Source organism: Pteronotus mesoamericanus, unplaced genomic scaffold (assembly GCF_021234165.1).
Source record: "Pteronotus mesoamericanus isolate MK-2021 breed Mesoamerican mustached bat unplaced genomic scaffold, CSHL_Meso_final scaffold_705, whole genome shotgun sequence".
Taxonomy (NCBI): Eukaryota; Metazoa; Chordata; class Mammalia; order Chiroptera; family Mormoopidae; genus Pteronotus; species Pteronotus mesoamericanus.
In genome coordinates, this window is record NW_026555326.1 from 13,891,042 (window position 1) to 13,918,894 (window position 27,853).

General features: G+C 54.3%; 1 protein-coding gene across 2 annotated transcripts; it reads left to right on the forward strand.

Annotated features, from left to right (window-relative positions):
• The first annotated feature begins 34 nt into the window (after window positions 1-34).
• On the forward strand, window positions 35-27,853 carry ARHGEF2 (Rho/Rac guanine nucleotide exchange factor 2). Of its 2 annotated transcripts, XM_054563461.1 has the most exons (23): window positions 35-53; window positions 220-313; window positions 12,306-12,450; window positions 14,694-14,761; window positions 15,101-15,164; window positions 15,804-15,933; window positions 16,169-16,278; window positions 16,406-16,552; window positions 17,361-17,611; window positions 17,821-17,946; window positions 18,313-18,430; window positions 18,626-18,874; window positions 20,486-20,562; window positions 20,977-21,146; window positions 22,382-22,449; window positions 23,494-23,694; window positions 24,088-24,207; window positions 24,338-24,405; window positions 24,544-24,579; window positions 24,789-24,839; window positions 25,052-25,495; window positions 25,792-25,975; window positions 26,553-27,853. In XM_054563461.1, the coding sequence occupies exons 2-23, from the start codon at window positions 296-298 to the stop codon at window positions 26,624-26,626; spliced, it is 2,919 nt and encodes a 972-aa protein (XP_054419436.1). In that variant the 5' UTR covers window positions 35-53; window positions 220-295; the 3' UTR covers window positions 26,627-27,853. The 2 variants fall into 2 exon arrangements, with proteins under 2 accessions (XP_054419436.1, XP_054419435.1); XM_054563460.1 differs by lacking the exons at window positions 35-53; window positions 220-313 and adding an exon at window positions 4,625-4,800.

The window sequence follows — 27,853 nt, forward strand, 5'->3', positions numbered from 1 at the left end:
TAAATAGACGGGCCTGGGAAACTGTAGTGTCCACATCCAAGAAGTCCTAGGAGGTGGGGGTGGGAGTATCTTTCTTTCCCAGTCTTTCCTCTCTCTTCCTCACCCTTTCTCTGAGTATTTGCCCTCATATCTCTTCTCTCTCTCTTTCTCCTTGTCATGGCATTTTCACTCACCATCTCTCTGGGAGTATTTCTTTACCTCTTCCTTCTGTTTCTGCAGCTGTAGCCAACTGGAAAGGGGCTCAGGGACCTGGGCAGGCTCCTCGCTGCGACGGACCTTCAGCTTCCTTTTGAGCATGACCGGAAAGGCCAAGGTAGGAGTCTGCTGGGGAAGTAGGAGGCCTGGGACCCACTCCCTCTCCAGTTCCCTTCCTCCTCACTCTACCGTCTGCTCCTTCCCCAGCTCCCGCTGGTAGACAGAGACTCAGGGCAATGTTCAAGTTTCAAGGAAATGTATGCTATCTCTCCCTATATTCTAGTAAATCACCTTTCTTCTGTTTTCCCCCATGCTTGCAGCTTAGCAGCCAGCTGTGGACAGCTGGATGAGAGCCACGAGCCTCAGCAGCTGTAGAGTGGCCTAGCCCTCCCTTTCTTTAGCCCTCATATTAGCGAAGAGACGGGCAGCAGAAATCATAACCACTGAACATAATAATAATAATTACAGCAGTACTTTTTACTTCTTCATAGAGTGTTAGGGTTTGCAAAGTGCTTTTTACGCTCATAATTTTATGGGTGGATACAGCAGCAGCAGGAGTTGAAATTAGACTATAGGCAGAGTGGCAGCCAGGAAGGTAGATGATTATGGAAGTACACGCACACCGTCCATGTAAGGCCGTGTGCAAATCTAACCCTGGGCAGCCTGGAGCCTGGAGTTTTCCTTATAAATAGATGGGTCCTAGGAGGTGGGGACTGGGAAGAGGCACATTGCTCTCTTCCCTATTACCAGCCCCTGGGCTCTGCCCGCTGCTCGGATTCATTCCACTTTCTCCATTTGCTGGCAGAATGAGCCACCCTTTTCCTCTGGTTCCCCAACCCCGCCACCCCGCCCCCCCCCTGCATTATGCGTGTACTGCCTGAGCATTGAGAGACACCGCAGAGAAGGCATCTCATATTCACCTGGAAGAATCATGGGAGTCTCACCCAAGAAGGTTGTCCGGGCTCCTCCTGGCCCCACCCACAGGGCCAGAGCTCTCTTCTCTGCCAGCCTCTTAGCCAGACTCCCTTTCCTCTGGGAGGACAGGGATGACAGAGATAAAACCCGGTCGTGAGCACCTTCTCACTATGAGCCAAGGTGGCGAGTTGGGGCTTGAGACCTCGTAGTCTGAGAAGAGAAGCAGCTGGAGAACCCTAAAGCTGGGGTTCGGGGAGGGCCGGTGGGGCGGCGAGGCCTGTCTTCTGCCATGGGGGAGCAGAGCTCCCTAAAGAACACAGCAAACTCAAGGCTCTTGGTCTGAGTCCCATCTCCCCAGAGGCTCTCTCGCTCAGTTCAGGGGAGGCGAGTCATCTGGCAGAACCACGCTCCTCCCCTGTGGTGGGAATGGAAGGGGAGTCAGTACTGCCCAGGGGCCACACAGATCTCGGGTGGTCTGCATTTGTCCATCCTTAGCCTAACAGTTTGGTGAAGGGTTGAGTAACTTGGTGTAGGGGAATGCGGGCAGACACTTTGGAGCCCAGACAAGGAGCAGGAAAGAGCCAGAATAAGTCAGGGCATTGTCCCACTGGACCTTTCCTCACTAGCGTCTTTGGCCCCATCCCCCGTTTCCCTCTCCATCATCTCCTGGTCCATTTTCCTTCCATGCTCAGGAATGTGTGTGCCTGCCTCACCATCTCTCTTCTTTCCCTTCCTCCCAGCTCAGATAGGGGCCATATGCAGGTCAACATCAGGGGCCGGGCTGGAAGGGAGTTCAGTCAGGCAGCGAGAGAGGGAAGGGGCTTCTTCCTTCCTATTTGATTAGCATCGTAGAGTTGACAGAACACCTCTCCAGAGGTCATTTCGTTTAATTCTTGTAACACTCTGGGAAAGATAAACATTTTAATGTCCATTTTTTTTAGGCAAGACAACTTAGAGCCTAAGTTACTTGCCCCCGTTCCCATAGTTAAGAGATGCAGCTGTTACCTCTGCCTGTGAGTAAAGCTAACGTAATCATTTATTCCCTCCCTTCACTTCTTCCACCGTCTTTTGATGGATGACCACTGTAGTCAATAATGTCTTAGTCAGCCTCTCCCAGAACGTACAAGGTCCAGAGTGATAAGAAATGCAAGTATCCTCCTGGGCACTGAAGTGCTTGGGCCCAGGTGTCCTTGTGGCTCTATCTGTTCACTTTTTGGCCATGACTCTGACCCTAACAACCAGGTTCTTCCCTGGAACTGTCTCCTCACCCCTGCAACGTAGGGGACGCATTTATTAAGTTACATGAGCTAAAGAAGATGGTGGCTACTTTTAGATTCTGGCAGGAATTAGGGTTGGCTTTTATTTTGTGTATCTAAAAAGATAATTTCTGAATATCTGGGCGATATCACTGGACAGGAGTAGAGGCGGTTGGGATAAAAGGGGTATGGATAGAGGGACAAGGGATGCCAAGGAGGAAGGAAAAGGGCTTACTGTTCCAGAGGATACGGAAAATGGAAATTAAGTCAAGCTGCAGGTCTAGCTCACAAAAGCCCTTATGTTTTTAAAGGTAGACTGGTTTCCTTTATCCAGTCCCCATGTCCTCTTCCTGCTACTCATCTCCTAAGAGGGAGAGGAGCATAGGGTGACAAACAGCAGGTGGGATGGGGGGTAGACTGAAGACCGGAGTGGGAGACAGGGAAGAGTTGGAAGGTTAGGTAGACTCTTCATAGAGAGACTTCCTAACTTGAGTCTAGGGAATGAGAGATCCCTCAGATAACTTTGGGATTCAGGTGTCAGGTTTATTGGGTGCTCCGGCTGGGATTGGGCCCTTTTAGAGCCCACCCTTAGCTTGCAGAACCCTCCCACCTCCAGGCCTGGCAGAAAAGCGGAGGTCCCAGCCCACCTCTAGTTTCTGGGCCCCCAGTGGGTGGAGGCATGAGGCCAGGGTTCTGGCTTCTGTTTTTAAATTCAGTACATTCTTCAGCCTTGGCTGCCCTCTGGGCTGGGGGTAGGCAAGCCAGGGAGCCTTTGGATTGCTGGTTGGGGGAGGTCCTGGGCCTTCCAGGGGGCCTCGGCTGCAGGTGCACTCCTGGAGGAGTCAGTCTCTCTCACAGTCCTGGGGAAGTCCTTTCTGCTTTCTACTTTTCCTGCAGCCTAGAACAGGCATGGTTCTTTCTGCTCCTTTTTTTCTGGTCTTTGCTATATAAGGAGCCTAACAGGGGAATGGGTGAAGAAGGAGGTGAAGGAGTTGCTAGGCAGGAGGGGAAGCCAGAGGAGCCGTGTGGGGGTGGTGCCGGGGGTGAGCCCAACCAGCTCAGCCAGTGGTGAGGCAGTAGAGCCCAAAATAGTGGCAGAAGCTAAAATTGGCACCTACAAGAGGGCTGAGTTGGGCTTGAAACCTGCAGCCTGACCCTGCTGCCCAGCCAGCTGGGCCAGGAAGCCACTAGATCTGGGTGGGGCTCCCTCCCTCCTTCCCCCACACCTTTAGGAACCAGAATTGGGCAAAACTCTGCAAACATGGGATGCTCTGTCTCAGGCCATTGCATACTTCTGGTTTCCCCAGAGAAATGGGAGACCTTAGGAGGCAGAAATGAGCTGCAGTGTGAGTGGGTATAGCTAGCAAGTGGAGGAGGAATTTTCCCTGGAGCAGGAAGTTCACCAAAGGTGGAGGTTGCCTCCAGGGCTGGGGCAAAGGGTCCAGGAAGAACTTGCCCCACCCACCTTCTTGTGGAGACACACCTCAACTGCTCCAGCTCATTGGGCAGGCTTGTTTTTGGTCTTTTGGTTCTGGCCTAACTTGCAACAGAGAACTAGTTAGACACAAGGAAGGACTTCCCCAGCTTCTTAGCTTTTAGCAAAAGTGGCGAATTCCTCTCTGGACCCACAAGTATTTGGCAGAGGTGGAGATAGGAGTGGAGGCAAACAGAAAGGAACAGAGGTCAGGAGGATACCAGAGGAGTGGGGGCACGCGGGAGAATTCTCCTCTCCCAGTCCGTCTTCTGGAAGCAAATCCTCTCGTTAACGCCTTCTGAAGACCCAGCCTTTAGTTCCCTTTTGACTTCCCCGCCCTCTCCCCACCGCTTCCCCCCAATCGTAAAAGGAATCCGTCATCTCCGGCCTGTTTTCATGGGCCTGAGGGCCGGGAAGGAACTGGTTGCGGGTTCCCTTGAGAGCGGGGGCGGCTGGAATCCTTTGGCCTGCGGGTCTTTAAGTCCTGCAGACTGGAAGGATTGGGGAAGGAGGACTTGGGCTGGCGCGAGGGCTGCAGGGCTGGGCGGGGGTGGCTTTTAGGAAGACCTGAGCCCTGGGGCTACGGGACAGCTCGAGCGCTGGAAGGGGCCCTCAACTTGCTGGTGGAGAACCGCTCTGCTCCTCTGAGCTGCCCCTGTACAGGCCAAGCAGTTAGTCCCGCGGGTATCCGCCCTGCTCCGCCCCGCCTCCCCCTTCCTGCGCCGGTTCTAGGGGTGGAGACTCGGGTTTGAGGAACTGGCGCGGGTGCCGCGCGAGGGGAGTCAGACTTCCTGTCCTCAGAGCGACGTGTGCTGGGCTGCCCGTTCCCTCCTCCCCCACAATAGCTGGACGCCTGGGTCCCACCGTGCCCCTCCGGCAACCCCCCATCGGGGGATTATGTCTCGGATCGAATCCCTCACTCGAGCGCGTATCGACCGGAGCAAAGAGCTGGCGAGTAAGGTGGGCTTTTACAACCCCTCTCCGCCGTCCACTTCCCCAGGGTGCCCTTCGACCTCCACCCGCAAGCACCCTCCCCTCCCCCAGTCTCCCCGCACCAAATTCGGCGGAGCGTCTGCAGGGCAGGATGCGGGCTGGGTTTGTGGGGACTGTAAGTGGGGAGGGGTGTGGGGGGCAGTAGACTCGACCCTACCCGGGCTGGGGTCCTGGGAGAGAACGGACCTGGTGTTGGTGGTCTCCGCACCGGGTGTTTGGGGCCTGGGCGTTTGGGGTCATAGGGAAGAAAGTTGCTCCGGTAAGCGACAGAGCGGGAGGGAGGGGTGTGTGTTAGGTTGGGGGTGGCGAGAGCTCTGTGGCACCCCCTCTTCCAGGCTCCCAACGCCTTGCTCTCGACCTCCCCACACCCTGCAGTCGCGGGCTTGGTGGTTCCCCCTTTGTCCCCGCCATCCGGCGGAGGGGGTGGTTTCCCCGGCTTCCTCCCACCATCACCTCCAACGCCACCCCTCCTAGACAAAAGTCAGCTCCTCCTTGCAAATGGACTTTCCAGCTGTGATTCAGTTCTCCTCTGGTAGGCGGGAGGCTGGGGTCAGGGGAAGCTTAGTTTCCCCCAAGCCGTGGCTCTCAAGTGAAGGGAGCAGAGGTCTTTGTGTAGCTGGGATCCTTTCCTCCATCCTTAGGGGCCCTGAGCACCCCTGTCTGCCCCACCAGCTTCCAAACTCCTTGTTCTCACAACCTCGAACAACCTGAAACCCTTAGGCTGACCCACTGGGCACAGTGCCGTCTCTGTCTGTCCTCCCCACCCCGCCCCCAGCTCCCTTATCTCTTCCTCTGGGGAGTTCACCTACCATTTTAAGAGCCTAGGAGTCTGATCTTCCTCTCCCCCACCCCCACCATGACCGCTCCTTTCCAAGTATCCTTTATCCCTGTCTGTGTACCCAGTCCCACTCCCAAAGGATGTGACTGCTCCACCGCCCCAGGGAATGAGGAAACTGACTTGTAGGTGAATGAGTGAGAGATGGGAGTGCAGGCGGACAGCACCTCCCAGCTGCTCAGGGCACCCCCACTGGAGCCCCACTGGAGCCGAGCTGTTCTGGGAGAGGCCGGGATGCAGCCCACACCTGGCTTCATCTCTGGCTTCTCTCTCACCCCAGGACCCTGGTGTCCTGCCCACAGCTCCCACCCTAGGCTCTTCACTACCACCGTCTTCAGGCAAGGAAGTAGCACCCCTTGGATCCCTCGAGGATGGTGGAAATCCACCCGCTCCTCGCTCCTAGCCTGCCTACCTGTCTTGAGGCTAACTCGTGAAGCTTTCGTCCTGGAACTTTTCCTTAGGGGATTGGGAGAAGGTTCTGCTAACAGGAAGACAACCAGGGATTTGAGCAGGGCCTAAGACAAACTGAGGGCTGGGAGAAGTGGCTGGAGTGTGGCGAACAGTGGGGTGGCAGGCAGGCTCTTCTTCTCAGTGCTGTGCCAGGCCAGGCCCCAGTTCTGGAAGTCTGTTTATTTTTCAACGGTTTGAGCTGAGACCCTGGAGTAGAGCCAAGGGGGGTGGAGAGGTTTTTGAAACCACGGAAATTTGGTTCCACCCTGAAAAGGAAAGCCATAGGGGAGCCAGGGGGAGACAGACCTGGACAGAAGTCCACAGAGAGGAATTCTGGGAGGATAGAAACTGGGGATCCTTTTCCCATCATTGGGAGGAGCTGGGGTACCAGACACCTGGATCCTCAAGCCGGTTTTGTTAGTTTTTGGGTAGTGGGAACTGGGAATCTAGAAGCTTGACTCTTTCTAGCCTGGGGTGGCATGGTAGGGGGGGGAGTATTGGGAATCGGGTGGGGCGTAGGGGGTGGAGGGCTGAGTGGGTGGACTTTTGAGGGCAAAGAGGCCACCGGAGGAGAGTGGTTGTCAGTTTGGGCTGATCGGAAGGGGAGGGCCACCTCCGGAAAGCTGTGGTTGCAGAAGGGGGGAGTTGGTTCTTAGCCAACAAACCCTGGATCCCCTCTTCCCCTCCCCCATGCACACCAGCTGTCTCTTTTCTTTTTATACTGTGGTGGGAAGTGGGGGGGGGGGCTGTGGAAATGAGATTATTTGAGGAAGATGGTCTCTCCTGCTACCTTTTGGGGGGCATGGCTCCTAGCTCAGCCCTGACCCCCCATTTCTTTTCTTACTCCCCAGTACCCCCTTGTAGAAGGAGAATTTAGGCCAACCCTGCCCTTCTCCTTCCCACCCTCATAGAGGCTTTCCGCGCGGCCCCCTCCCCGTGCTGCTCTTTTCTTTCAGGCTGTCTTTGGCCCTCCACCCCCTCTATTCTCTCTGCTCTACTTCCTACCTCCACAGGCCCCAAACCTGGAGGTCCCCTTTCTCTCTCTAGCATCCCCACCCCATTCTTCCCTTTCTCCTCCCCCAAACCCTAACCTTTATTCCTCTCACAGAACAAAGGGTCTTTTCCTGCCTAGGAGCAAGCAGGGGCCAGGGAAGGCTGTGGAGGCTGGGGGGTCCCCTTGGAATCTCTAGGACCCCAACATTGGAGTGTGGTGGGCAGATGGAGTGGGAGGGAGGAGAGAGGGTATTTCTTTGTCCTGAATAATGGAGAGGTGGCTGGCTTTGTGTGCAGGACTGGGAGCGGAGCCTTAGAGGAAGGCTGGGTGAGCCCAGGAGGGAGCTGAGGGGGGTGGCAGTTTGGGGGAAAGTTGAGGAGTTGGGGGTCCCCAAGAGGCTGAACCTTTTGGGGGCATAGGAAAGGATTCTAGGGGTCATGGAGGTGAGGGGAAGAGCTGAGGGGGAGGGGAGAGCAAGGATGGGGGAAGGGAGCTGACAGCTTGGGGAAGTCACTGAGTGACAACAGAGGAGTCGGTTGAGCCTAGAGAGGAGCCTGCTGGGGCTGACCTAAGGGTTTAAGGAGGGCCTGCTCGCAGCACCCGCCCCCCCCACCGCCACCCCCCGCCCCCCCCCGCCCCTGCCCCGGCTTCCCTGGCTTCCTGACCTCAGAATCAGGGAGAGGGCAGACCTGGGTGTCTGAGTCCCATGCATGCACAGGACCCGTGTTAGGGATGTAGGTGTGTGTGTGTCTGTCCGTTCCCCTGATGCCCCGAGTTACTGCTCTGAATGGTGGTCACCGAAGCAGGACATGAGAAAACGGTTCGATTCTTAGCTTCAGTCTCTGGTTTGAAGTATCGTCCAGGAGCTTAAGTGAGCAGATGGGTCAGAGTTCCCAGGGCTGATAAGAGAAATGACTGAGAGGAGCTTGCTGGGCCTTTCCGGGTTTGTTTGTATCTCTTTGGGGGAGGGGGCCGGCAGGCAGCAGCTGCCCCCCTCCCAGCTCTACTGGCCTGCCTTGTGCCAGGAGGGCAGGGAGCCCTGGCACAGCTATTGTTCGCTTGCACAAATGCCTGTCTGTCTGCATCGCTCCCCCGTCCCTCTGCTGGTCTCCCTCTCCTGACCCGACAGGTGTGGCCGGGTGGGGGGCAGGCTGGGGTCCAGGACGCCTGGGTCTCAGGGTCTCTAGCCTGATTTTATTCCTAATGGCACTTAGCACCCCTTTCCTGCTTCACTGATGTGCCCACCCCCATTGTCCAGGGTCTCATCTTCATTCATCAAGGAAGCATTTATTAAGTGCCTTTGTGTGCTCAGTGATATTTTTTGTGTTATGTGTCTGGCTTTGGCATTAGTGTTTCAGTTGGCCGCGCTCTTCTGAGCCTTCTTTATCTTGTCCCGGGGAGCTCGTAAAGGAACAGAGCCTTGCTGAGAGCATCCTAACTGAGCCCTCTTCCTAGTCCATGGCCAGGAACCCCTTTCTCATTTCCCAGCCCTATAGCTCATCGCCGTGACTCATTGCCCTCCGCAGCCTAGGACTCTGAACTCCTACTGGCCAGAGGCTAAGCCGCAGATGATTCAGATCCCAGCTGAACCTTCTGGGGCCCTCTGATCACCGGACAGAGGCCCGGACAGAGGCCTTCCCACCTTCGGGAAGAAGCTGCTGCCGGTTGCAGCTGGAGCAGAGACAGTCCCCCAGAGCTCTTGGTTTGGACATACCCAGTGGAGGAGCAAGGACAGCTGAGAGGCTGGGCTTCACCTTGGAGAGGCCCGAACTCTCCTGCAGAGTCTCTGCCACCCCTGCTGCCCACCGGGAGCACAGGCAGCCCCGGTCCAGGCTTTGGCATTGCCTTGTCCTTCACATATGGTGCTGTTTTCCTCTTCTCTCAGCCTGGGAGACAGAGAAGTGGGGAGACTGCCTCTGCCTTTGAGTCTTTGGGCCGCCGGCCACAATGCCCTCTACCATTTACTCTGTCTTTCTTCCTCCAAAGTGACCGAGGTCTGGGATGGCAGTGCAGGAAGGTTTGGCTTGGCTGCCTGTGGCCTCCAGGGCTAAGCTCAAAGGAAGGAAGAGGAGAGAGGGCTGGGAGCCCTTCAGGAGGAGGAGGGAGAAGAGGAGAGAGATGAGGGCCCACAGGGCAGGGGTGAGGGTGCTACTGGGAACCCTTGTCTTGGCCTTCATCCATCTATCCGTCCATCCGTCCCTCCACCTATACTTCCTTCCTTTCTGTCCTTTCTGAACATGTATTGAGTGCCTGTTGTATACCAGCCATTGTGCTGGGTGCTTTATTCACTTTATCTTTGATGTAGCAGTGGTATCGATGAAGTCTCTGTGGTAAGAAAGTCTTCCTGTGAGGGTTTACAGGAAAGAATGACTCCGGACGCTGGCCAGCAGAGTATTGAATCAAGCGGGAAGGGCCTCTCAGTGTGGAGTGACGGGCCCTTCTCTTGGGGGACACTTCGGGGCGTGGAGGCGAAGGGCTGTCCTGGTGGTGGGTGAATAAATGGGAGACCAATGTGACTGTCTTCAGAATACCTGGAAAAGAGTAGGACAGAGAACCGCGCACACCCATTCACTCCTTCTCTGGAGCAGGCACCCCTGGTGAGCAGGCCCTGTGTCTCCCTATCCTCGCCAGCATCCTCGCCAGCCTGAGCCCTGGGGCGGGCACAGGCTGCCTGCGGGACAATAGCGCTAGGCAGTGCCGGGGCCGCTTGCTGCTGGGCAGTGCCTGTGTTGGGATGTGCTGTTGCTGTGGCTGCTGCCCGCTGCTGGCCCGCCCGGAGAGGGGGTCACTTGGAGGCAGGGTGAGTGTTGGGAGGCCGAGAGGCCTGGGCACAGAGCACTTAGGTTGTCGATGGGGACTTGACGCCAGAGAGGGAGGACCCCTAGAGACCCCGTTCTCTGGCAGCCCCGGTCCTCTCCCTCCCTGTCCCACCTCCTTTCCAGGTGGGTGCTCCTGGAGGCCTAAGGGTGGAGGGTGGAGGTCCGGCCCGGTCAGGGCAGGGAGAGTGGTGGCAGCATTTGGGCAGATCCGTAGCACTGTCCATTCTGGAGGTGACCTTGATTTAGACATGTTCCTTTAAAAAATATGATTGTTATGTTAATGTTCATGTTTTTGTTTGCTTGCTTTTATTTATTATTTATGTTTAAAATTTTCAGTTATAATTGACATTCAATAGTATTTGTTCACCTGCTTTTAAGTCAAGCATAGCAGGTGCTCAGACTTTTAATTTGTGTTATGGAGAAAGCTGGGAGGGCAGGAGAGGGGGAGATATTTGAGTGTGTATGGCAGTAAGAGAGAGATATTTGGACTTGGTCTTTGAGGTTCTGTAAGGTTATTATTCAGAGTAGGATTTGATCTTCTAAAGAACAAGACAGATGGAGGTTAGACCAAAGGGAGAATTTTCTAGTGGTCCAGGTAGGTGGGTACCAGAATAGAAAAAGGGAGGCTTGGAATATGGGAGGATAGAGTTAGAGGCTGGTCAGCTTTCTCAACTAGGCCTAGTGGGGGAGGCCGAGGGCGGTGGAGGAGCGGAGGAGGGAGGGCAAGGGATGGGAAGGGGACAGGAGGTAGGACGAGAAGAAGGAGGAGGATGAAAGGGGAGACAAAAAAGAAAAATAGGTGATCTGGGTGAGGAGTGGCCTTAAGACCTCTGGTCTCTGCTCATCACCAGACAAGCCTGGAGGCTCTTGAGCACAGGCAGGGGAGAGAAGGACCCCGGGCCGCCAAGTCTGGAGGCTGAGCTAGGGCACTGTGGCCCAGTGCTCCCTGACCCCTGGGGTGTTGACTCAGCCCCTCTACACTTCCCTTTTCTACCCAGAGCACCAGACCAGTGCCTCTGGGCCCCTCCCACACCTCTTAACTATTAGTGTGCCTGGAGCTGAGGTCAGGGCTGGGCCCCTAAGGCCCGTCCTGGGAGCTCTTCCCTGAGTTCTAATTCTCTGTCTCAGACCCCTCCAACGTCCTCCAACTTGAGGCTCAGACCCTTGGCTTCAGCAATGTGATCCACTTGTTGGTTCTGAGAAACTGGGAAACCTTAGAGGGTGGTCTTATCAGCTCCAGTTCCTGCTCGCCTTCCTCTAAGAGTGGAGGGGAAATTCCAACATCTGAGGTGACCACTACAGAAGGCCCTGCAGTAGGTGGGAAGGATGGTATCCCATCCTCTCAGCTTCTCAGCTTTCAGGGAGGTCGGGCTTGTGGAGGGACGGAAAAGAGGTGCAGAGGTCAGAGGGGAGCAGAAGAAAGCAGAAATAGGAAGAGCCCACCTCTGAGGTTTTGAGGACGGGTACGCAGTGGGTGCCATCTCAGGAGACTGGAGCTGGAGGAACTGGTGTTGCAGCTGGAGGACGGAAGGTAGATGCCAGAAGGGACTTCCTAGGATGGGAGAGACTAATTGGGTGAGGAGGAATCAAAAGAGCTGTCCTAGGTTTTGGAGGGTTGTAAGAGAGGAATGAAAGCTAGACTGCCGGGGAGACTTCCTGCCAGAAAAGACATCTAGCCGGATGGATTTCCTTCCTTAAACTGCCAGAGGAGGAGAGGAGGAGTGACCCAAGACCAAAAGCAGGCTGTTCCTCCTGCCTCAGGGCTAGCAGAGAACGTGCTGCCCCTGCGCACAGGCCGTGTACCTTGGCTGAGTGTGTGTGGAAGGCTCAGAGCTTTGGGACCCTGCCTCTGGGTTGAAGGTGGTAGTGGAAGCATCTGCCCCCTTCAGCCAATCTAATAAGGGGTTCTCCTGCCGTGCCCCCCCCCCCACTGTGACTGCCTCAGAGACAGGGACTCCAACTCCAGTTGTCATGGTAATAAGAAGCGCTAACTCCCATAGATCTGAAAGCTCTGGTGAGCTGGCACCCTCTGCTTCGCCTTCTCTCCCTTCCTCTCTGCGCATATTCCCCTGGCACAGAGAAGAGAGCACAGCAGCCTGGGGGCGAGCAGAGCTCGGGCGGGAGGTGGAGTGAGGACGCCAGGTCTAGAGCTGGGGAGATGAGTGGCAACAGGAGGCAGCCCAGCCGCAGAGGCCAGGTAGGTCAGGGGACAGCTAGGCTCGCAGGGCTGGCTTGGCCATTCCTGGACAGCTGCAGCGGGCTCTGCCTCGGGCGGTGGTGTCTTTCCGGCGTCCTCCCTGGCCTGTCTCTCCGGACTCCTCCGGCACTGTAGCGTTTTCCAGCTCCCTTACCGTCTCTCTCACCCCTTCCACAGGCCCGGGAAAAGGAGAAGATGAAGGAAGCCAAGGATGCCCGCTATACCAATGGGCACCTCTTCACCACCATCTCCGTTTCGGGCATGACCATGTGCTATGCCTGCAACAAGAGCATCACAGCCAAGGAGGCCCTCATCTGCCCAAGTAAGTTGGACCCTGAACATCACTCGGACTTGGTGCCCACTGACCCTAATTTTCCCATCTGTCCTTTCTGCCCTGGATCCATAGGGGTCACTTTCCACTCAAGAATCCCAGAGGGGACCAAATGCCAGGGCCAGATGCTTGATCCCTTGCTCCCTTTCCTCCCACGGAGGGGCGGTGGCAGTCGGAATATGGCACGAGCAGGACTATTGGGGGATGTGGGGGAGGGGAGACGAGGCCGGCTCCCTGTGCAGCTGTCGTCCTCTGGGGGTGTCTGGCTCCCTGAACAGCTGCTGAGGGTTAGGGGAACTGATTGGAGAAGAAGCAAGAATGTATGTGAGGGCAGGTGGGGGGAGGGTGGGAGAGCTGGATGGTGAGCTACCGACTTTGCAGCTGGCTCTGCCTATCTTCTGGGCCGAGCTGGGCACTCAGGACTTCAGGGCCCCCAGCCCCTCCCTTTCTGTTGACTGTGGGTGGAGCCTGAAATCTCTAAATCTCTGCAGCTTGAAGCAGAGGATGGGTTTAGGACCCTCTGTTTCACATTCTAGTCTGACTGACACAAAGTGGAAAGAGGGCATACAGCGAGGTGTGTGTTTTGTGGGGTGAGGGGATAGAACTCCGGACCTTATCCCATACCTGAGGGTAGCCCTGTGCTTAGAAAGTACAATCTTTCCTTCCCCAGGGCCTGTGTGCCTCCACAGAGGGCTCCTGCTCTGTTCCACCCCCACCGCCAATTTATGGCAAAGAGCTGCTTGTGATTAGAGCAGGACTGAGGTGTTGTGATCTGCTGCTAAAAAGTGAGACAACAGCTCTAGTCTCTAAATCCCTAAGGAACTGGGGAAGGAACCCCCAGAAGAACGAATGAGGCCTCCCTACTTTCTTGTTGCTCAACTTAGAGTTATGAGGATGAGGAGGGAACCCCAATCTAGAGTCCTCTAGAGACCTGACAAAATTCCCAATCCAGAGCTTGTTGTCAGGGAAACCGGTGAGGCGGGCAGCCAGCAAGCGCTATTTTGAGAGCAGGTGGAAAGCGGAGGTTCGCTCCAGAGACACTGGGTGCCGGGGGCAGGAGAAGGGAGCTCCGGGGGGACGGAGGCAGCCCCCACTCCCACTTCTGTCTGCCCTTCTGCCCCACCCTGCTTGCCTTGTATTTGTGGAAGTGAGCGTGGTGCTGGGTATTGTCTGAAGGAGTTAGCAGAATTTCCGGTGTTGTTGGCCGGGGGAGGGGAAGCTGGAGAGGGCCAAGGGCTGAGGGCATGTCAGGGGAGAGGGACTGCCTGTGAGCCCAGTGCCTAGGCTTGCGTGACTGCGCCTCCTCTCCTCCCCTCCCCTCCCCCATTGCGAGGTGAGGTGCTTCTGGCGGATGGTGGGGGGAGGCAGATGGAGTGTGAGCGCTGTGGGTTCACCATAGTTAGGGCACACGACTCCCTGGGCCTGGGACTCCCTGGGCCTGGGAGCTAGACGGCAGGTTGACTGGAGACAGGGCCACCGTAGCTGAACAGTGCAGAAGGCAAGCAGTGGAGGGGGGGACAGGGCTGGGCCTGTACGAGCCCCACCACTGGGTCCTTTAGCCTTCACCCTGCTTAGGCCTGGCCAGTGTGCATGGGCAGATGGGGGGTTCAACAGAAATAGCACAGCCTTTGGCCTCAGGCACACCTGAGTTGAAATCCCAGCTCTACCTCAAGCTGTATGACCTCTGGCAGGTGATCTAATCTCTCCAGTACAGGTTCCTCATCTCTGAAAGGAGGATAACTAAGTCTACCTTCGAGGGTTGTTAGGTCCCAGTAAATATGGAATGTATACTAGATGCTCAGGGAATGTTAATTTTCTCCCTCAGCCCCTAGCCCCCATCCCAGCTGCTCCTGTGCCATCCTCTGTTCCGTGGGCGTCCTCTCTTCCATCTGTCATTCTCAACCACCTTTGTGCTTCTTGAGCTCATCTCTGGCAGCCAGCTATCCCTTCTTCCCTGCAGTTTACCCCTCAGGTCACTTCGAGTCAGGACTGCCCACTGCCCTGATTGCATAATTGCAGTCAACAAGTGTACCTCCTCACTTCATTTCCTGCTTTAAGGAAGGGGGCGGCGGGGGGGCAGAGAGGGGCTGGGGTGTGGTGACATTTGAGAAGTCTGGGAAGGGGGGACAGTCTCTGAGACTGTGTGGCAAGGGGGAGATGGGTGTCTGCATATGGGTATGTCCCCTCCTGTACCACCCGGCCCTCCCTTCACCCTCTTTACCCCACCCTCCCAGCCTGCAATGTGACTATCCACAACCGCTGTAAAGACACCCTCGCCAACTGTACCAAGGTCAAGCAGAAGGTGAGATGGCAGGGAGGGCAGAGGGCTGGGGGAGAGGGTAGTGAGTATGCGGTACCCTCATGCCTTTTGCATTCATTTCCTCCCCCGTGTTCCTCGACCCCTCTCCTCGCCATGCGGCAGCCCAGACCCTCAACCTCAGACCTCAGGCCCTTAGTGGGCTGGCCTGTTGCTGTAGACGTTTCTCCCCAGCACTGGGCTTAGCCACCCCGATGCCCTTAGCCATCATGACAGCTTTCTCCCGAGGTGGCCAGCTGCCCGAGTCCTGCCCTGTGCCTGTGGGGGTGACTCCTGGGTGATAGCTGTTCTTGGTGTCTCTCTCTCTCGCTCTCTGTCTCACAGCAACAGAAAGCTGCACTGCTGAAGAACAACACTGCCTTGCAGTCTGTTTCACTCCGCAGTAAGAGTGAGTAGTGAGGGGCTGCAGGAGCCCCAGGGGCCCCTGGGCCCAAGCCTTTCAGCCCTTGGGCTCTGCTGCCCCTTTGGGGTTGTTCCCTGGCTCAGCACCTTCCTCCCCTTAACGGGAAGCAGATGGTGAGCTCTCCAGACTCTTAGGCTTAGAGGCAGGACAGAAGAACAGAAGAATCCAGAGGGGAGGAGGGCTAGGATGGCTGGTCATTTGAGCCTCGTCGCCCTGCATTATTATTACAGTTTGCACTGTATTTGGGGGTTCATGGCAGCCGTCAGGTGTCAGTTCAGATAGCTTTGGTGGGACAGGAAGAGCATGGTGCTTAGTCAAAAGGACCAGAGTCTGAGTCCCTGCTTAGCCACTGGCTGAGTCACCTTAGACACGTCTCGTAACTTTCCTGAGCTTCAGTTTGCTCATAGGCATGTTGCGGGGAGGAGATACGACAAGAAAAGCTCTTTGTGTATTAAAAGTATTGCACAAATGTAAGGTGACATTACTATTACCATCTTTCTTTGACCAGAGCGGACTAAGGGTGGGGTGGGAGAGGCGGTCTCTCTTCTAAGTCGTGGAGCCTGGGAGGCCTGACTCCTGGGAAGGCATCAGGTTTGACATTTGCCTGCTTGGTACCCCCAACAGCCACCACGCGGGAGCGGCCGAGCTCTGCCATCTACCCCTCCGACAGCTTCCGGCAGTCCCTGCTTGGTTCCCGCCGCGGCCGCTCCTCCTTGTCTTTAGCCAAGAGTGTTTCTACTACCAACATTGCTGGGTGAGCCTCTGCTTGGGGAGAGCAGAGCCAGGCAGGCAGAGAATGTGGCAATGGAGGAGGGCGGTGCGGGGGTGGCGCTGCGAGATCCCTGCTATATCCCTGGGTTCAGAATTATAGACAGACAGGTACGGAGGACTTGGGGTGATTGCCTCTTGGATCCTGGCCTTGGTGCCGCGCCTGGAAAGGGCTCTCTTGCCCAAGTTGGGGTGATGCAGTCGGCCTCCACTTCCCTCAGACACTTCAACGATGAGTCTCCGCTGGGGCTGCGCCGGATCCTCTCCCAGTCCACAGATTCCCTCAACATGCGGAACCGAACCCTATCGGTAGAGTCCCTCATCGATGAAGGTGACTGTGCGAAGCCTGGGGGATACCTGGGGATGAGGGGCTGGGTGGGCAGGCCTGGGAAGTGGTCTCGAGAAGGACCCAGGGTCTAGGGAATTGGCTCTGAGTTGTTTCCCTCACTGATGTTCAGGCGCAGAGGTGATCTACAATGAGCTGATGAGTGACTTTGAGATGGATGAGAAGGACTTTGCAGCCGACTCCTGGAGCCTTGCTGTGGACAGCAGCTTCCTGCAGCAGCATAAAAAGGAGGTGATGAAGCAGCAGGATGTCATCTACGGTGAGCCAAGACCACCCTGAGCCTTGTCTTCCTTCACCAGGTCCTGTCTATCTGTGTCCTTCCTCTGCCAGCCCCCACTTCTCAAGACCCTTCCCTCTTACTCCTTTGGCTTCCGAGACTCTGCCTGGCGTCCTACAAGTTGCCACTAGGCCCCCACCTTTTGGGGCTGTTGGTCTCCAAGGCTCCATCCTTCTCCCTTCTCCCTGCATCTAGTCAATTCTTAGTCTTTACTCTGTGCCTATTTCATGCCCAACACCATGCCAGGGACTGGGAAATCCAGACATAAATAGGACACATGGTTCTCGACCTAAAACAGCTTACTACTTGAGAAGACAAACATCAAGATAAAAAATGATTAGAAAATGCTCTAAGGTCAGTCGCGCTCTCCCTCTCAGGAGCACGCCCCACACTTTTCTTCCCTCTTGGGCAGGCATCTCCTAAGCTCTAAGGGTCCCCACGAGGCTTGCAACCAGGGGAGCAATGGCAGCGACAGCTCATCCCGGGCTTACCTCCTGAACCTGTCTCCAAGGCTCCTTTCCTCTGACTTTCCTGTGAGCAAAAGCCTTCCCTCCTAGGCTCTCCTGTTGCTTCTTCTATTCTAAGTCCTTTCTTGTTTTACAGTCCCTAGCTTTGTACTCTCAAAATCAAAAAATAAAATAAAATAAAATGACCCAAGGTCACAAAAATGCAGAATGTGAACCTGGAAGGAACCTTGAAAACCTCAAATAGCTCTCTGAGGCCCCCAGGCGAGGCCCCACCAATTGTGACCAGGCCAGGATAGGGGTCAGATGTCCCACTGTCCACACAGAGCTCATCCAGACGGAGCTGCACCATGTGCGGACGTTGAAAATCATGACCCGCCTCTTCCGCACGGGGATGCTGGAAGAGCTACAGCTGGAGCCAGGAGTGGTCCAGGGCCTGTTTCCCTGTGTGGATGAGCTCAGTGACATCCATACACGCTTCCTTAGCCAGCTGTTAGAACGCCGACGTCAGGCTCTGTGCCCTGGCAGCACTCGGAACTTCGTCATTCCTCGCTTGGGTGACCTACTCATCAGCCAGGTGAGGAAAGGGAGGGCCCATGGGCTACAGGCTCGGTAGGAGGTTTGACTAGAGTGGGCATCTCTTGCTTCCAAGCTCCTGGGGGTGGAGCCAGGGAGATCCAGAGAGGCAGGAAGCCATGTTGTTTGACCGCGGGCCAGAGGGCATACAGGGGTTAAGGTGTGGCTTTGGAGGATTTGCTGACGCAGCCTTGCTCCCCCAACTTCTAGTTCTCAGGTGCCAGCGCAGAGCAGATGCGGAAGACCTACTCAGAATTCTGTAGCCGCCACACCAAGGCCTTAAAGCTCTATAAGGAGCTATATGCCCGAGACAAACGCTTTCAGCAGTTCATCCGGGTAAGCAGACCTCTCTAGGACCCACACTCGGCCTCCACTGGTGGCCCACATCCAGCCTCCCTTGTTCATGGGGTGCATGTGTGTGCTGCGCCCACATGCAGATAGGTGTTCACCAGCCTTCATGGCCCATCCACTCATGGAGCCCCTCATGACAGTAGAGCAAGAGCTTTTCACTGCTTGGTCTGATTGTCCTCACACTAAACCTGTGGCATATCCTCATTTTCCAGATGCACTCACCTAAGCCAACATGGGGTCAATGGCCACATTAGGGCCAGTGCCAGAGCGTGGGCTCCGGGTCCAGTGTTCTCCGTGTCGCCCTCCCCTCTGGCCCCGCTCTAGCCCTGAACCCTGCCTCTGTCCTTATAGAAAGTGACCCGCCTGGCTGTGCTGAAGCGACATGGCGTTCAGGAGTGCATCCTGCTCGTGACCCAGCGCATCACCAAGTACCCCGTGCTCATCGGCCGGATCCTGCAGCATTCCCACGGTGAGAGGCCGGCCCCGGGAGAGGAGGGGCTGGGGACTGTCTCGGGTAGGGAAAGGCCTGGGATGACAAGAGAAGGGGTAGGGTCAGACGTGGGCCCCTAGGCAGCGTCTGAAGGCGGGATCGAGACTAGATGGGAATCGGGGCTGAGGGGAAGCTGGCTGGCTGAGCGGTCCCTCATGCCGACCTCGGTGCCAGGGATTGAGGAGGAACGCCAGGACCTGACGACGGCTCTGGGGCTGGTGAAGGAGTTGCTGTCCAATGTGGACCAGGATGTGCATGAGTTGGAGAAGGGGGCCCGCCTGCAGGAGATCTACAACCGCATGGACCCTCGGGCCCAGACCCCAGTGCCTGGCAAGGGCCCCTTTGGCCGAGAGGAGCTTCTGCGGCGCAAGCTTATCCATGACGGTTGCCTGCTCTGGAAGACAGCCACCGGCCGCTTCAAAGGTCAGTGGTCACCTTGGCAGGCCAAGCAAGAGTTTGCAGTCAGAGATTGAGAGGGAGAACCATTTAGCCCTTAGATTTCTCTGTGTAGCCTTATACCCAGGGTGAGACTAGTGAGAGGAAAAAACATAGTCTCTGTTTCAGCAAAAGTCTGCATTCTGGATTTAACTTTATGGACCACACAGGGACTTCCTTGTCAGTATTTGTTCATTTCTTTGGTCCTTTCATGCCCAGAGAGCCACCAATTTTGAGGAGGAAGACAGAGAAACTCCTGGACCACAGGACAAGCTTGGGACAGTTGGCTTTACCCACTAGAGTCCCAGCCACCAGGGCTGGGGAATGGGCAGGAGCTTTGGAAACAGAGCTAGGAAGGCCCACAGGCCGGGCTGGAGCCCAGCAAAGGGCGGGTAGGCTGAAGAAGACAGAAGGGGGGGGCAGGGGGGGGGCAGGGCGGTCTTGGGAGCAAGGGTGCACATTCCAAGACTCTCTTCCTACACAGTACTGACCAAGTCTTTCCCACCTAAGTCATGGGAGCAGAGTGGCTGGCCTTGGCTTAGGGTGAGGAATGAGGGACACAAGTAAGTTGTGCTGCTTGAGGCCAGAGCCTGGCTGAGCCTCTGTCCCATCTTGGAATCCCCGTGTGCTTGGGGATTGCAGTCTTCTTCAGCAGCCACTCTCCTTCATCCCTTTTCTCTCCTTCCCATCACTCCCACACAGCAGCTAAGAATATAAGCCATTGGCGGGGGTGGGGCTGGACTAGCAAGACTGAAGATCTTTAGTTCTGAAGCATTTAGCACAAACCCTCCCCTGCTGTGTGCCCACAGTTCAGTAGGATCTCCAAGGGAAAAGGGTGAGTGTGTGCTTTCTTGACCATGACGTCTGAGTTTTATGGACTTGACCTTTGTTTCCTCTGCAGTCTTGAAGTACAGGACCTCATAGGGTCTGAGAGCCTGGAAGGTGGGGCAGAGGAGGAAAGTGAAGGGGGGCGTGGGGTGGAAGGAGATGACATTGTTCAACTCTGGCTGAGATGGATAAGGAACCCAGCCTGCCCCCCCCGCCGCCCCACCCAGCACAAAATGAGAAGTGGGAACATGCTAGGCATGGGGAATTTAGGTCTGTTAACCCCAAAGGTCTTATGTTAGTTAGGTGTTAGAAACCAAGTTGAAAAGTTGAAAAAGGGTGGCCCCTCCTGCTCTGGGAATCCTTTTTATTCTCAGCTTCAGAGGGTTTGCAGAGCCTCTGGAGCCGAGCAATGGAAATAATAGGGGCCTGTGGGCCCCGGAGTGGGGAGCCTGCCTCGGTTGCATAAAGAGGGTTTTTTTTCCCACAGGCATTGGTTAATCCCTCATGGTCTCTTCTAGCTCAAGAAGCTGTTTGACCTAGCACTTGCATTCTTGTTTTCCCCTCGCATTTCTGAGCTGTAGGAATGGGGCGCAGGTGGGGGGCAGCATGCCAGGTCTACACAGGTGGCGGGAGCAACCAAAGGGAAGAGAGGCCAGGAAGAGGGGGATCAGGAGCTCTAACCAAATGGGGTTGACCTGTCCTTGAGAGAGAGGAAGCCACTGCTCGACCCTCTCATGCTGACTGCTCTTCCCGCCTTTGTCCCCCTGCCAGATGTGCTGCTGCTGCTGATGACTGATGCGTTGGTGTTTCTCCAAGAGAAGGACCAGAAGTATATCTTTCCTACCCTGGTGAGACCTTCCACCTCCTTTCTCAGCACAGACTGGGCCCTTTTTGCTTTCCTACCTGAGTCCAAAAGACTCAGGATCCTCTGGAGTCCAGTGGCTGTGATTGTAACAATTATTATAATAAAATAAGACACAGGAAAACAAACAGGTATTGTTATTGTGTGTAGGCACTTTTACACTTGTGAGGAAGGCCAGTTAATATCTCCTTTTTGTAAATGAGGAAAGTAAAGCTTAAAGTTCATTCTATCGCCAAGTGTCAGCTTATGCATCTAGGTCCTCTGTGGCTGGCAGCAAAGCTGGGGCTCTTAACTTTACTGTGGGCAGATTCTTCTTTCCCTTGGTTATTCCAGAAGGGCTCATCCAAATATCCAAGGGTCAGGATTCCCAAGCTTAATCTTTCCTTTCCCTGACTGACAGGACAAGCCCTCGGTGGTATCACTGCAGAATCTCATTGTTCGGGACATTGCCAATCAGGAGAAAGGGATGTTTCTGATCAGCGCCGCGCCCCCTGAGATGTATGAAGTCCACACGGCATCCCGGGATGACCGGAGCACCTGGATCCGAATCATTCAGCAGAGTGTGCGCCTGTGAGTGTGTGTGTGGCCTCAGAGCACCTGCAGCTTCCGGCCCCAGGCCACAGCACTCCCTGGAATTAGAGCCTAGGGTTCAGAGGTAGAGGCAGAGGCTGAGGGGAAACAAGATAGGCCAGCGCAGGAAAGGTCATCTTATATCCTTGACCACCTTTCAAACGCAACATGAACTGACAAGGGAAGGAGTATTTTGAGCTGTCATGTGGTGCAATACCTGTCAGCCCGACAGTCCAATTTCAGCTGCTTTAACATCTTGGTCTGTAGGCAGTGGGCTGTTATTTGGAGTGTATTGCATTTTACATTTATTTTCTAAAAATGAATGAAAAAGAAGGTAATGAAAGCATTGATAGTGGAGATAAGAGGAATAAGTCTCATAAACAAACTCCATACAATAGAGGCAAGAAAGAAATTGTTCAGTGTGCTAAAGCAACAAATCTTTAGCCTCTTGTTGGACATACATTAGATATGAGGCAGTTGGTCAACTGTGTGTCTATTGCAACAAAAAAGTCAAGCAAAGTGCATGTAAAATATCGGAAATGGATTCTTGACAATTATACTCAATTAGGATGTTTGTAATTTTTTAAGCTTTCAGAAAAAGGCATTCTTCTCTACTTCATAATATATAAACCTGTTTTTTTAATTTCTGCAATTTAGACTTTTGAACCAAGTTTTCAGAAATGCATACAAAAGTATGAAATTGCCTATTTTAGTAAAACAATGCAAAATATCTGTCCCATTGCCATCAGATCCACAATGGCTTCTTTATTAATAGTATTAATATTTGTAATTGTTAAAATTATAACTTACATTATTCATTGTAATTTATTGAGCTTCCACCATTGTCAAAGCACTGTTGCATTATTGTATTTAATCCTAACAGAAAACCTGTAAGGAAGATAGTATCCCCATTTTTCAGAAGAGGAAATAGAAAGCTGATCACCTGGTAAACAGTGATGCCAGGAGATCAGCTCAGTTTGCTTGATGCCAAAGGCTGTAGTTGCCCCTCTGCACTGTGCTGCCTCCAGGAGACCTTAGGAGAGGTCTGTACTTAGCAGCGATTGCAGATGATCAGTGCTGAGAAAAGGGGAAGGTCAAGAGTGAAGGAAGCCAGGGCATATAGCCAATGGGTCTTATCAGGAAAGCATAGAACACGTTTGGGAAGGAGGGAAGCTGAATTTTGGTATGTAACCTAGCTTCCTTCCACACCCCTACCCAATCTGTTAAACTTCCAGCTGCCCATCCAGGGAGGACTTCCCCCTGATTGAGACAGAGGATGAGGCCTACCTGCGGCGAATTAAGAGTAAGTCCACTCACAGAATTTGTTACACAATTTATGGTACATTCACATAATGGATTTCTATGCAACTATTTTAATTAATGAGATGGCTCTGTGAGGGCTGATATAGATCAATAATTAGAATATATCGTTAAGAGAAAAGAGCAAGGTTTAAAACAATGTAAAGTCTATGCTACCTTTGGTGTAAAAGTGATGGGGTAAATATATGCCATATGTATTATGTGTGTATGTATGAAATATCTTTTCAAAGATAAGATACTACTATGGCTGCCTCTGGGCAGGGGAGCTAGGAAGACCAGGATTGAGACAGCAACTTACGTTTTCACTATGGGGCCTTATGTTAGTTCGGGTGTGATCTGCATCCCAGCTAGCAGGGAGGAGGAAAGGAACAAGGGAAGTTGTTTGTTTTTAAAGATTTCATGTATTTATTTTTAGAGAGAGGGGAAGGGAGGGAGAGAGGGAGAGAAACATCAATGTGTGGTTTGCCTCTTGCACGCCCCCAACCCCCAACTGGGGACCTGGCCTGCAACCCAGGCTTGCGCCCTGACTGGGAATCGACCTCCCAACCCTTTGGTTCGCACGCTGGCTCTCAGTCCACCGAGCCACACCAGCCAGGACGGAACAAGGAAAGTTTATACCCATTTCTTTTGAGGGTAGACCTGGAAGACACATCTGTTGGCCAAAATTTAGTTATGTGGCGAATTCCAGGGCAAATTAGGTTGGGAAATGTAGCCTAACTGGGCGGTCACATGCCCAGATGAAACTTGTACACATTCTCCAACTAAAGGAAGATGGGGAGCGTGAAAACTGGTGGACAACCTGCAGTTGAGGCCACAAATCTTTTTTACTTTTGTTTTTAAAACAAAAACACCTATGTACTTTTCCCCAAAACATTTTTTTTTCTTTTTCATAATTACCAAAACATCAAAATTCAGTCCCGCTACTCTGCCCAGTTCCGGCCCCTAATCCCTAGGGCTGCCTCTGGGAGGGCCGCTCTTCTGGGTCCCTCTGGGCCGCCCTGTGTGCTTACCTGTTCCTCATCCACAGTGGAGCTGCAGCAGAAAGACCGGGCACTGGTGGAGCTGCTGCAGGAGAAGGTCGGGCTGTTCGCCGAGATGACCCACTTCCAGGTGGAAGAGGACGGCAGCGGTGGGAGGCCCATGCCCACCCTGCCCAGGGGCCTTTTCCGCTCTGAGTCCCTCGAGTCCCCTCGTGGCGAACGGCTGCTGCAGGATGCCATCCGTGAGGGTGAGGGAGCAGCTAGGGAAGAGCGCACGCTCATCCACTCGCTGTCAGAATGTGGACACGTGGCTAGGCCTGGATACACACAGACGAAGGGGATGTCAGCCCCACAGTCCCTAAGCTCCCTTGACTGCCTGCTGTGTGCCAGGTACTGGGAAAGGCAGAAGAGATACAGTTCTTACTACTGTCAGACACCTCTCACCCTGCATACATTTGGGCTGCCCTTGGGCACCTTTAATGAACTTGGCCTCTTACGTGGTGGTGAGTGAGAGCCCATTTGCACAGGGGCATTCCCCGGATAGCCGTGTGGTCCATCTGTAATGTGCAAGTGGCGTCCGCCCCCGTTCCCCACAGGGCTCTGTACTGCCTCTGCCCTCACCCCTCCGTCTTTCCCTTCAGTGGAGGGCCTGAAAGACCTGCTGGTCGGGCCTGGAGTGGAGCTGCTCTTGACGCCTCGCGAGCCAGCTCTGCCCATGGAAGCCGAAAGCGGTGGTAACATGAGTCCTGGAGTCACTGCCAGTGAGTGCCAGGGCAGGGGACCAAGGTAGGGGGTGGGAGGGGTTAAAGGGGAGGGGGTGGTAGCAGGGACTGAGTGTTGTCAGGGTCCTAGGGAAGGGAGCTCAGCTCATTCTTTTCTCCTTCCCATCAGACGGTGAGACCAGAACCTTCAATGGCTCGATTGAGCTCTGTAGAGCCGACTCAGACTCCAGCCAGAAGGTGTGTCCTCAGGAGGTGTCAGGACTTGGCTAGAGGGTGGGAAAGGGACGGCTGGCCTATTCTTGACAGAGAACTATCAGGGACAGGTCCCGGGGACTTGTGTGCCTGCTGACTCCCTCTCCTTGCCCATTTCTGCAGGATCGAAATGGAAATCAGCTGAGATCTCCCCAGGAGGTGAGATGGGAATTTGATGGTATAGGAGACTGAAGGGAGGATATTCTCAGACTGAGAAATTGGAGCCCAGGTTGGAGGGGTGTGGGAGAGAGTGTGCACCTCAAAGTGTCTGGAGTCTTACTGCCCCCACACCCACACTTACTCAACTTCTGGGCAGTTCTCCCATCCTGAAGCCTGGGCCCTGTTCCCACCCTCTCTTCTATCCTCAGGAAGTGTTACAGCGATTGGTCAACCTTTATGGACTTCTCCATGGCCTACAGGTCAGTGGGGCAGGGACTAGCATGGGGAGGGGGAGGAGCCAGAGCAGAGCTGCTCGTTCAGGTGGGGCAGAGTCATTCTAATGGGCCTTTCTCAGCCTTCTCCCAGTTGGAGCACTCCAGGAATCCTGACCTGGTCCCTGGGGGTGACGGTGAGGGCTGGGAGAATCGGGGTGGAGTTTCTCATATACTCATCTGTTCCCCTTCCACCCCAGGCGGCTGTGGCCCAGCAGGATACTTTGATGGAAGCCAGATTCCCTGAAGGCCCCGAGCGACGAGACAAGCTGACCCGAGCCAACTCTCGGGATGGGGAGGTTGGCAGAGTCGGGGCTACGCCTGTGGCTCCCGAAAAGCAGGCCACGGAACTGGCATTACTGCAACGGCAACACGCGCTGTTGCAGGAGGAACTGCGGCGCTGCCGACGCCTAGGTGAAGAGCGGGCAGCTGAGGCTGGCAGCCTGGAAGCTCGGCTCCGGGAGAGTGAGCAGGCCCGCGCTCTGCTGGAACGGGAGGCTGAAGAGGCTCGCAGGCAGCTGGCCGCCTTGGGCCAGGCCGACCCCCTCCCGCTGGAGGCCCCCTGGGCCCGCAGGCCTCTGGATCCTCGGCGTCGGAGCCTCCCGGCAGGCGATGCCCTGTACTTGAGTTTTACTCCGCCACAGGTGAGGAAGCTTGGGGTAGTGAACTGACGTGGGTGGGCATCTCGGTCCATGGGGAAACCTGAAAGGAATTGGGGATTTGAGCCCAGATGAAACTGGGCAGCAGACTTGAAAGATATTAGGATACTAGTTAGAGAGCTGGAAATTGTAGGTTGGTGCAGAAAGAAGTCAGTCAGTGATGGATCTACTGAGAGAATTAAGTCTCGCGGCCTGGGAGGACCCACCGCTCTAGCTGAGCAGGGCCTGCGGTCTTTGCACTGCTCATTGCCTGGCCTGCTTTTCCTGCCTGCCGTCCACAGTCCAGCCGGGGCCATGACCGCCTGGATATGCCAGTGACTATTCGCTCTGTCCATCGACCCTTTGAGGATCGAGAGAGGCAGGAGCTGGGCAGCCCTGAGGAGCGGCTACAAGATAGCAGCGACCCTGACACTGGCAGCGAGGAGGAATGTAGCAGCCGTCTGTCTCCGCCTCACAGTCCGCGAGGTGAGATCCTGGCAGAGACATGGAATGGAAGGGGGTGCAGCCTGGGTTCAGACCCTTTGCAAATGGAGCCTGCATCCTGGAGCATGGGAACATTTAGGAAGTTCCCTAACTAACCACTGAGGTCTACAGTAACTCTTGGCATGGGCATGAGGATTTCCTGTGTTATCTGATGGTGAATCTCCAGGAAGCAAAGAATGTAAGGACTACTTCTCCAATAAGTTAGTGATTCCCAAACTTTTCAAGTAGAAATAGATTTTTTTAAAGTTAAAAAAAAAAAAGTTAAAGACCTCAGAGTTCTTATAGTTTGTTCAGGAAATATAAAATAACCAAGAGCTACTATAACTTCATATAGTAACCTTAAAAGATTTTGTATTTTATTAATCAAATTGTATCTTCATATACTTACAAAGTGTATGAAATACCTACATGTGGGCGTATTATTTTGTTGACAGAAGTTTTTCCCGCACCAGGGAGTCCCAGCCTCAGAGCTTCTCAGCCTGCAGATGGGGAGGCTTTTTAGGGTGGGGAGTTCATGGGAGCTTTTGCTTGCTTGCTGACTTTGTCCTGTCCCCTTCAGATTTCACCCGAATGCAGGACATCCCAGAGGAGACCGAGAGCCGTGACGGGGAATCTGTAGCTTCAGAGAGCTAAGGGGGCCCCTCCTTCCTTCCTGTGCCCCCTGAAGAACGTTACTGAAAGAGGCAAACCTTGGAAACTCCAACCTGCCAATGACCAGGGAGCATTCGAACTGCTGATTGTCCCAGCCAGCTCTTGGGATCCTCGGATACCTGGGGCCATTTAGGAAGCTGGGGGAATTAGGACACAGTGCCCCCTGGTGGCATCCAGAAGCTATACCACAGATGCCAATTTTTCATCATGCCTTCTTCCCTCTACTTTAGGAAAATTTATTTATTTATTGTTTATTAGTTATGGAGGGAGAGGAGAGATTTAGAGGACCAGGGACATGGGAACCAAGCCATAGGGATCGGGGGCCTTGTCCTTTAACACTACTGGGGTTTATTGAGACAACCTTGCAGCTGCTGGGTTCTAGCCCTGACACCCTCCCAGCAACACCATCTTTAAAGAGAGGCTGCAACCTTAGGACCCTACTGCCCCTTCAAGAAGGGCTGTGGGCAGAGCCATGTCCCTCTTCCCTCAACCTTGTACTGCTGTTCCCTCTTCTCTCTGTGCTCCATGGAAGCCCAGGGAGATATCCTGGCTTCCTAGAGTTGATGGAATAGGGGTTAAAGTGGCCATAATGGTCTGTTGGGGGTGAGGGAAAAACCCACAGGGGCCAGAATGTCTTTTTGTTGTTTTCTTTTTTTTGTACCAAAGCCAACTGCACGTGTTTTATATTTTTAACAGAAGATTGTAGGCAATTAGAAATTGCAGCCTTCTATCTACACATCTCTGAAGAACTTGAGGGATGGGGAAGTAATGACTTTTTCCCTCATCTATAGTAACAGGGGGCCTAGTCTGACCTCTCCTCCAGCCATTTGGAAACAAAGTTCTAGGGTGAGTTGGGAAATCTCTACAAACCCTGACCTTATCCTGCAGCTCACCAACCATGACCTGAAACCTCAGTCTGAATTTGGGGGGGGGTTTCAGTGGACCCCCAGTGCCCACCAGCCCCAGCCATTTGCCAATTTGATTGTTTAAAAAAAAGAGAAAGATAAAGCAAGGAAAATTAAAGACCTGGAACCCTATGAAGCGCTGTCTATGAATGCCTGCCAGTGCTGATGGTGCTGTTGAAGGGAAGAACCAGGCGGTGACCTGTGTTCCTCCGAAAGTGGGCCTTTCCTCTCACGGGAAGGGCAGGTGGCCTCCTGAAGATGGGGGCCTACCAAAAGAAACTGCCACCAACTTTGTTCACAAACG

Coding starts and splice junctions, on each gene's coding strand:
- ARHGEF2 (XM_054563460.1), top strand. CDS start 4,738: ATGTCTCGGATCGAATCCCTCACTCGAGCGCGTATCGACCGGAGCAAA. Junction 18,431..18,625: donor GATCCTGCAGCATTCCCACG/GTGAGAGGCCGG, acceptor CCTCGGTGCCAG/GGATTGAGGAGGAACGCCAG. Junction 18,875..20,485: donor AGCCACCGGCCGCTTCAAAG/GTCAGTGGTCAC, acceptor TCCCCCTGCCAG/ATGTGCTGCTGCTGCTGATG.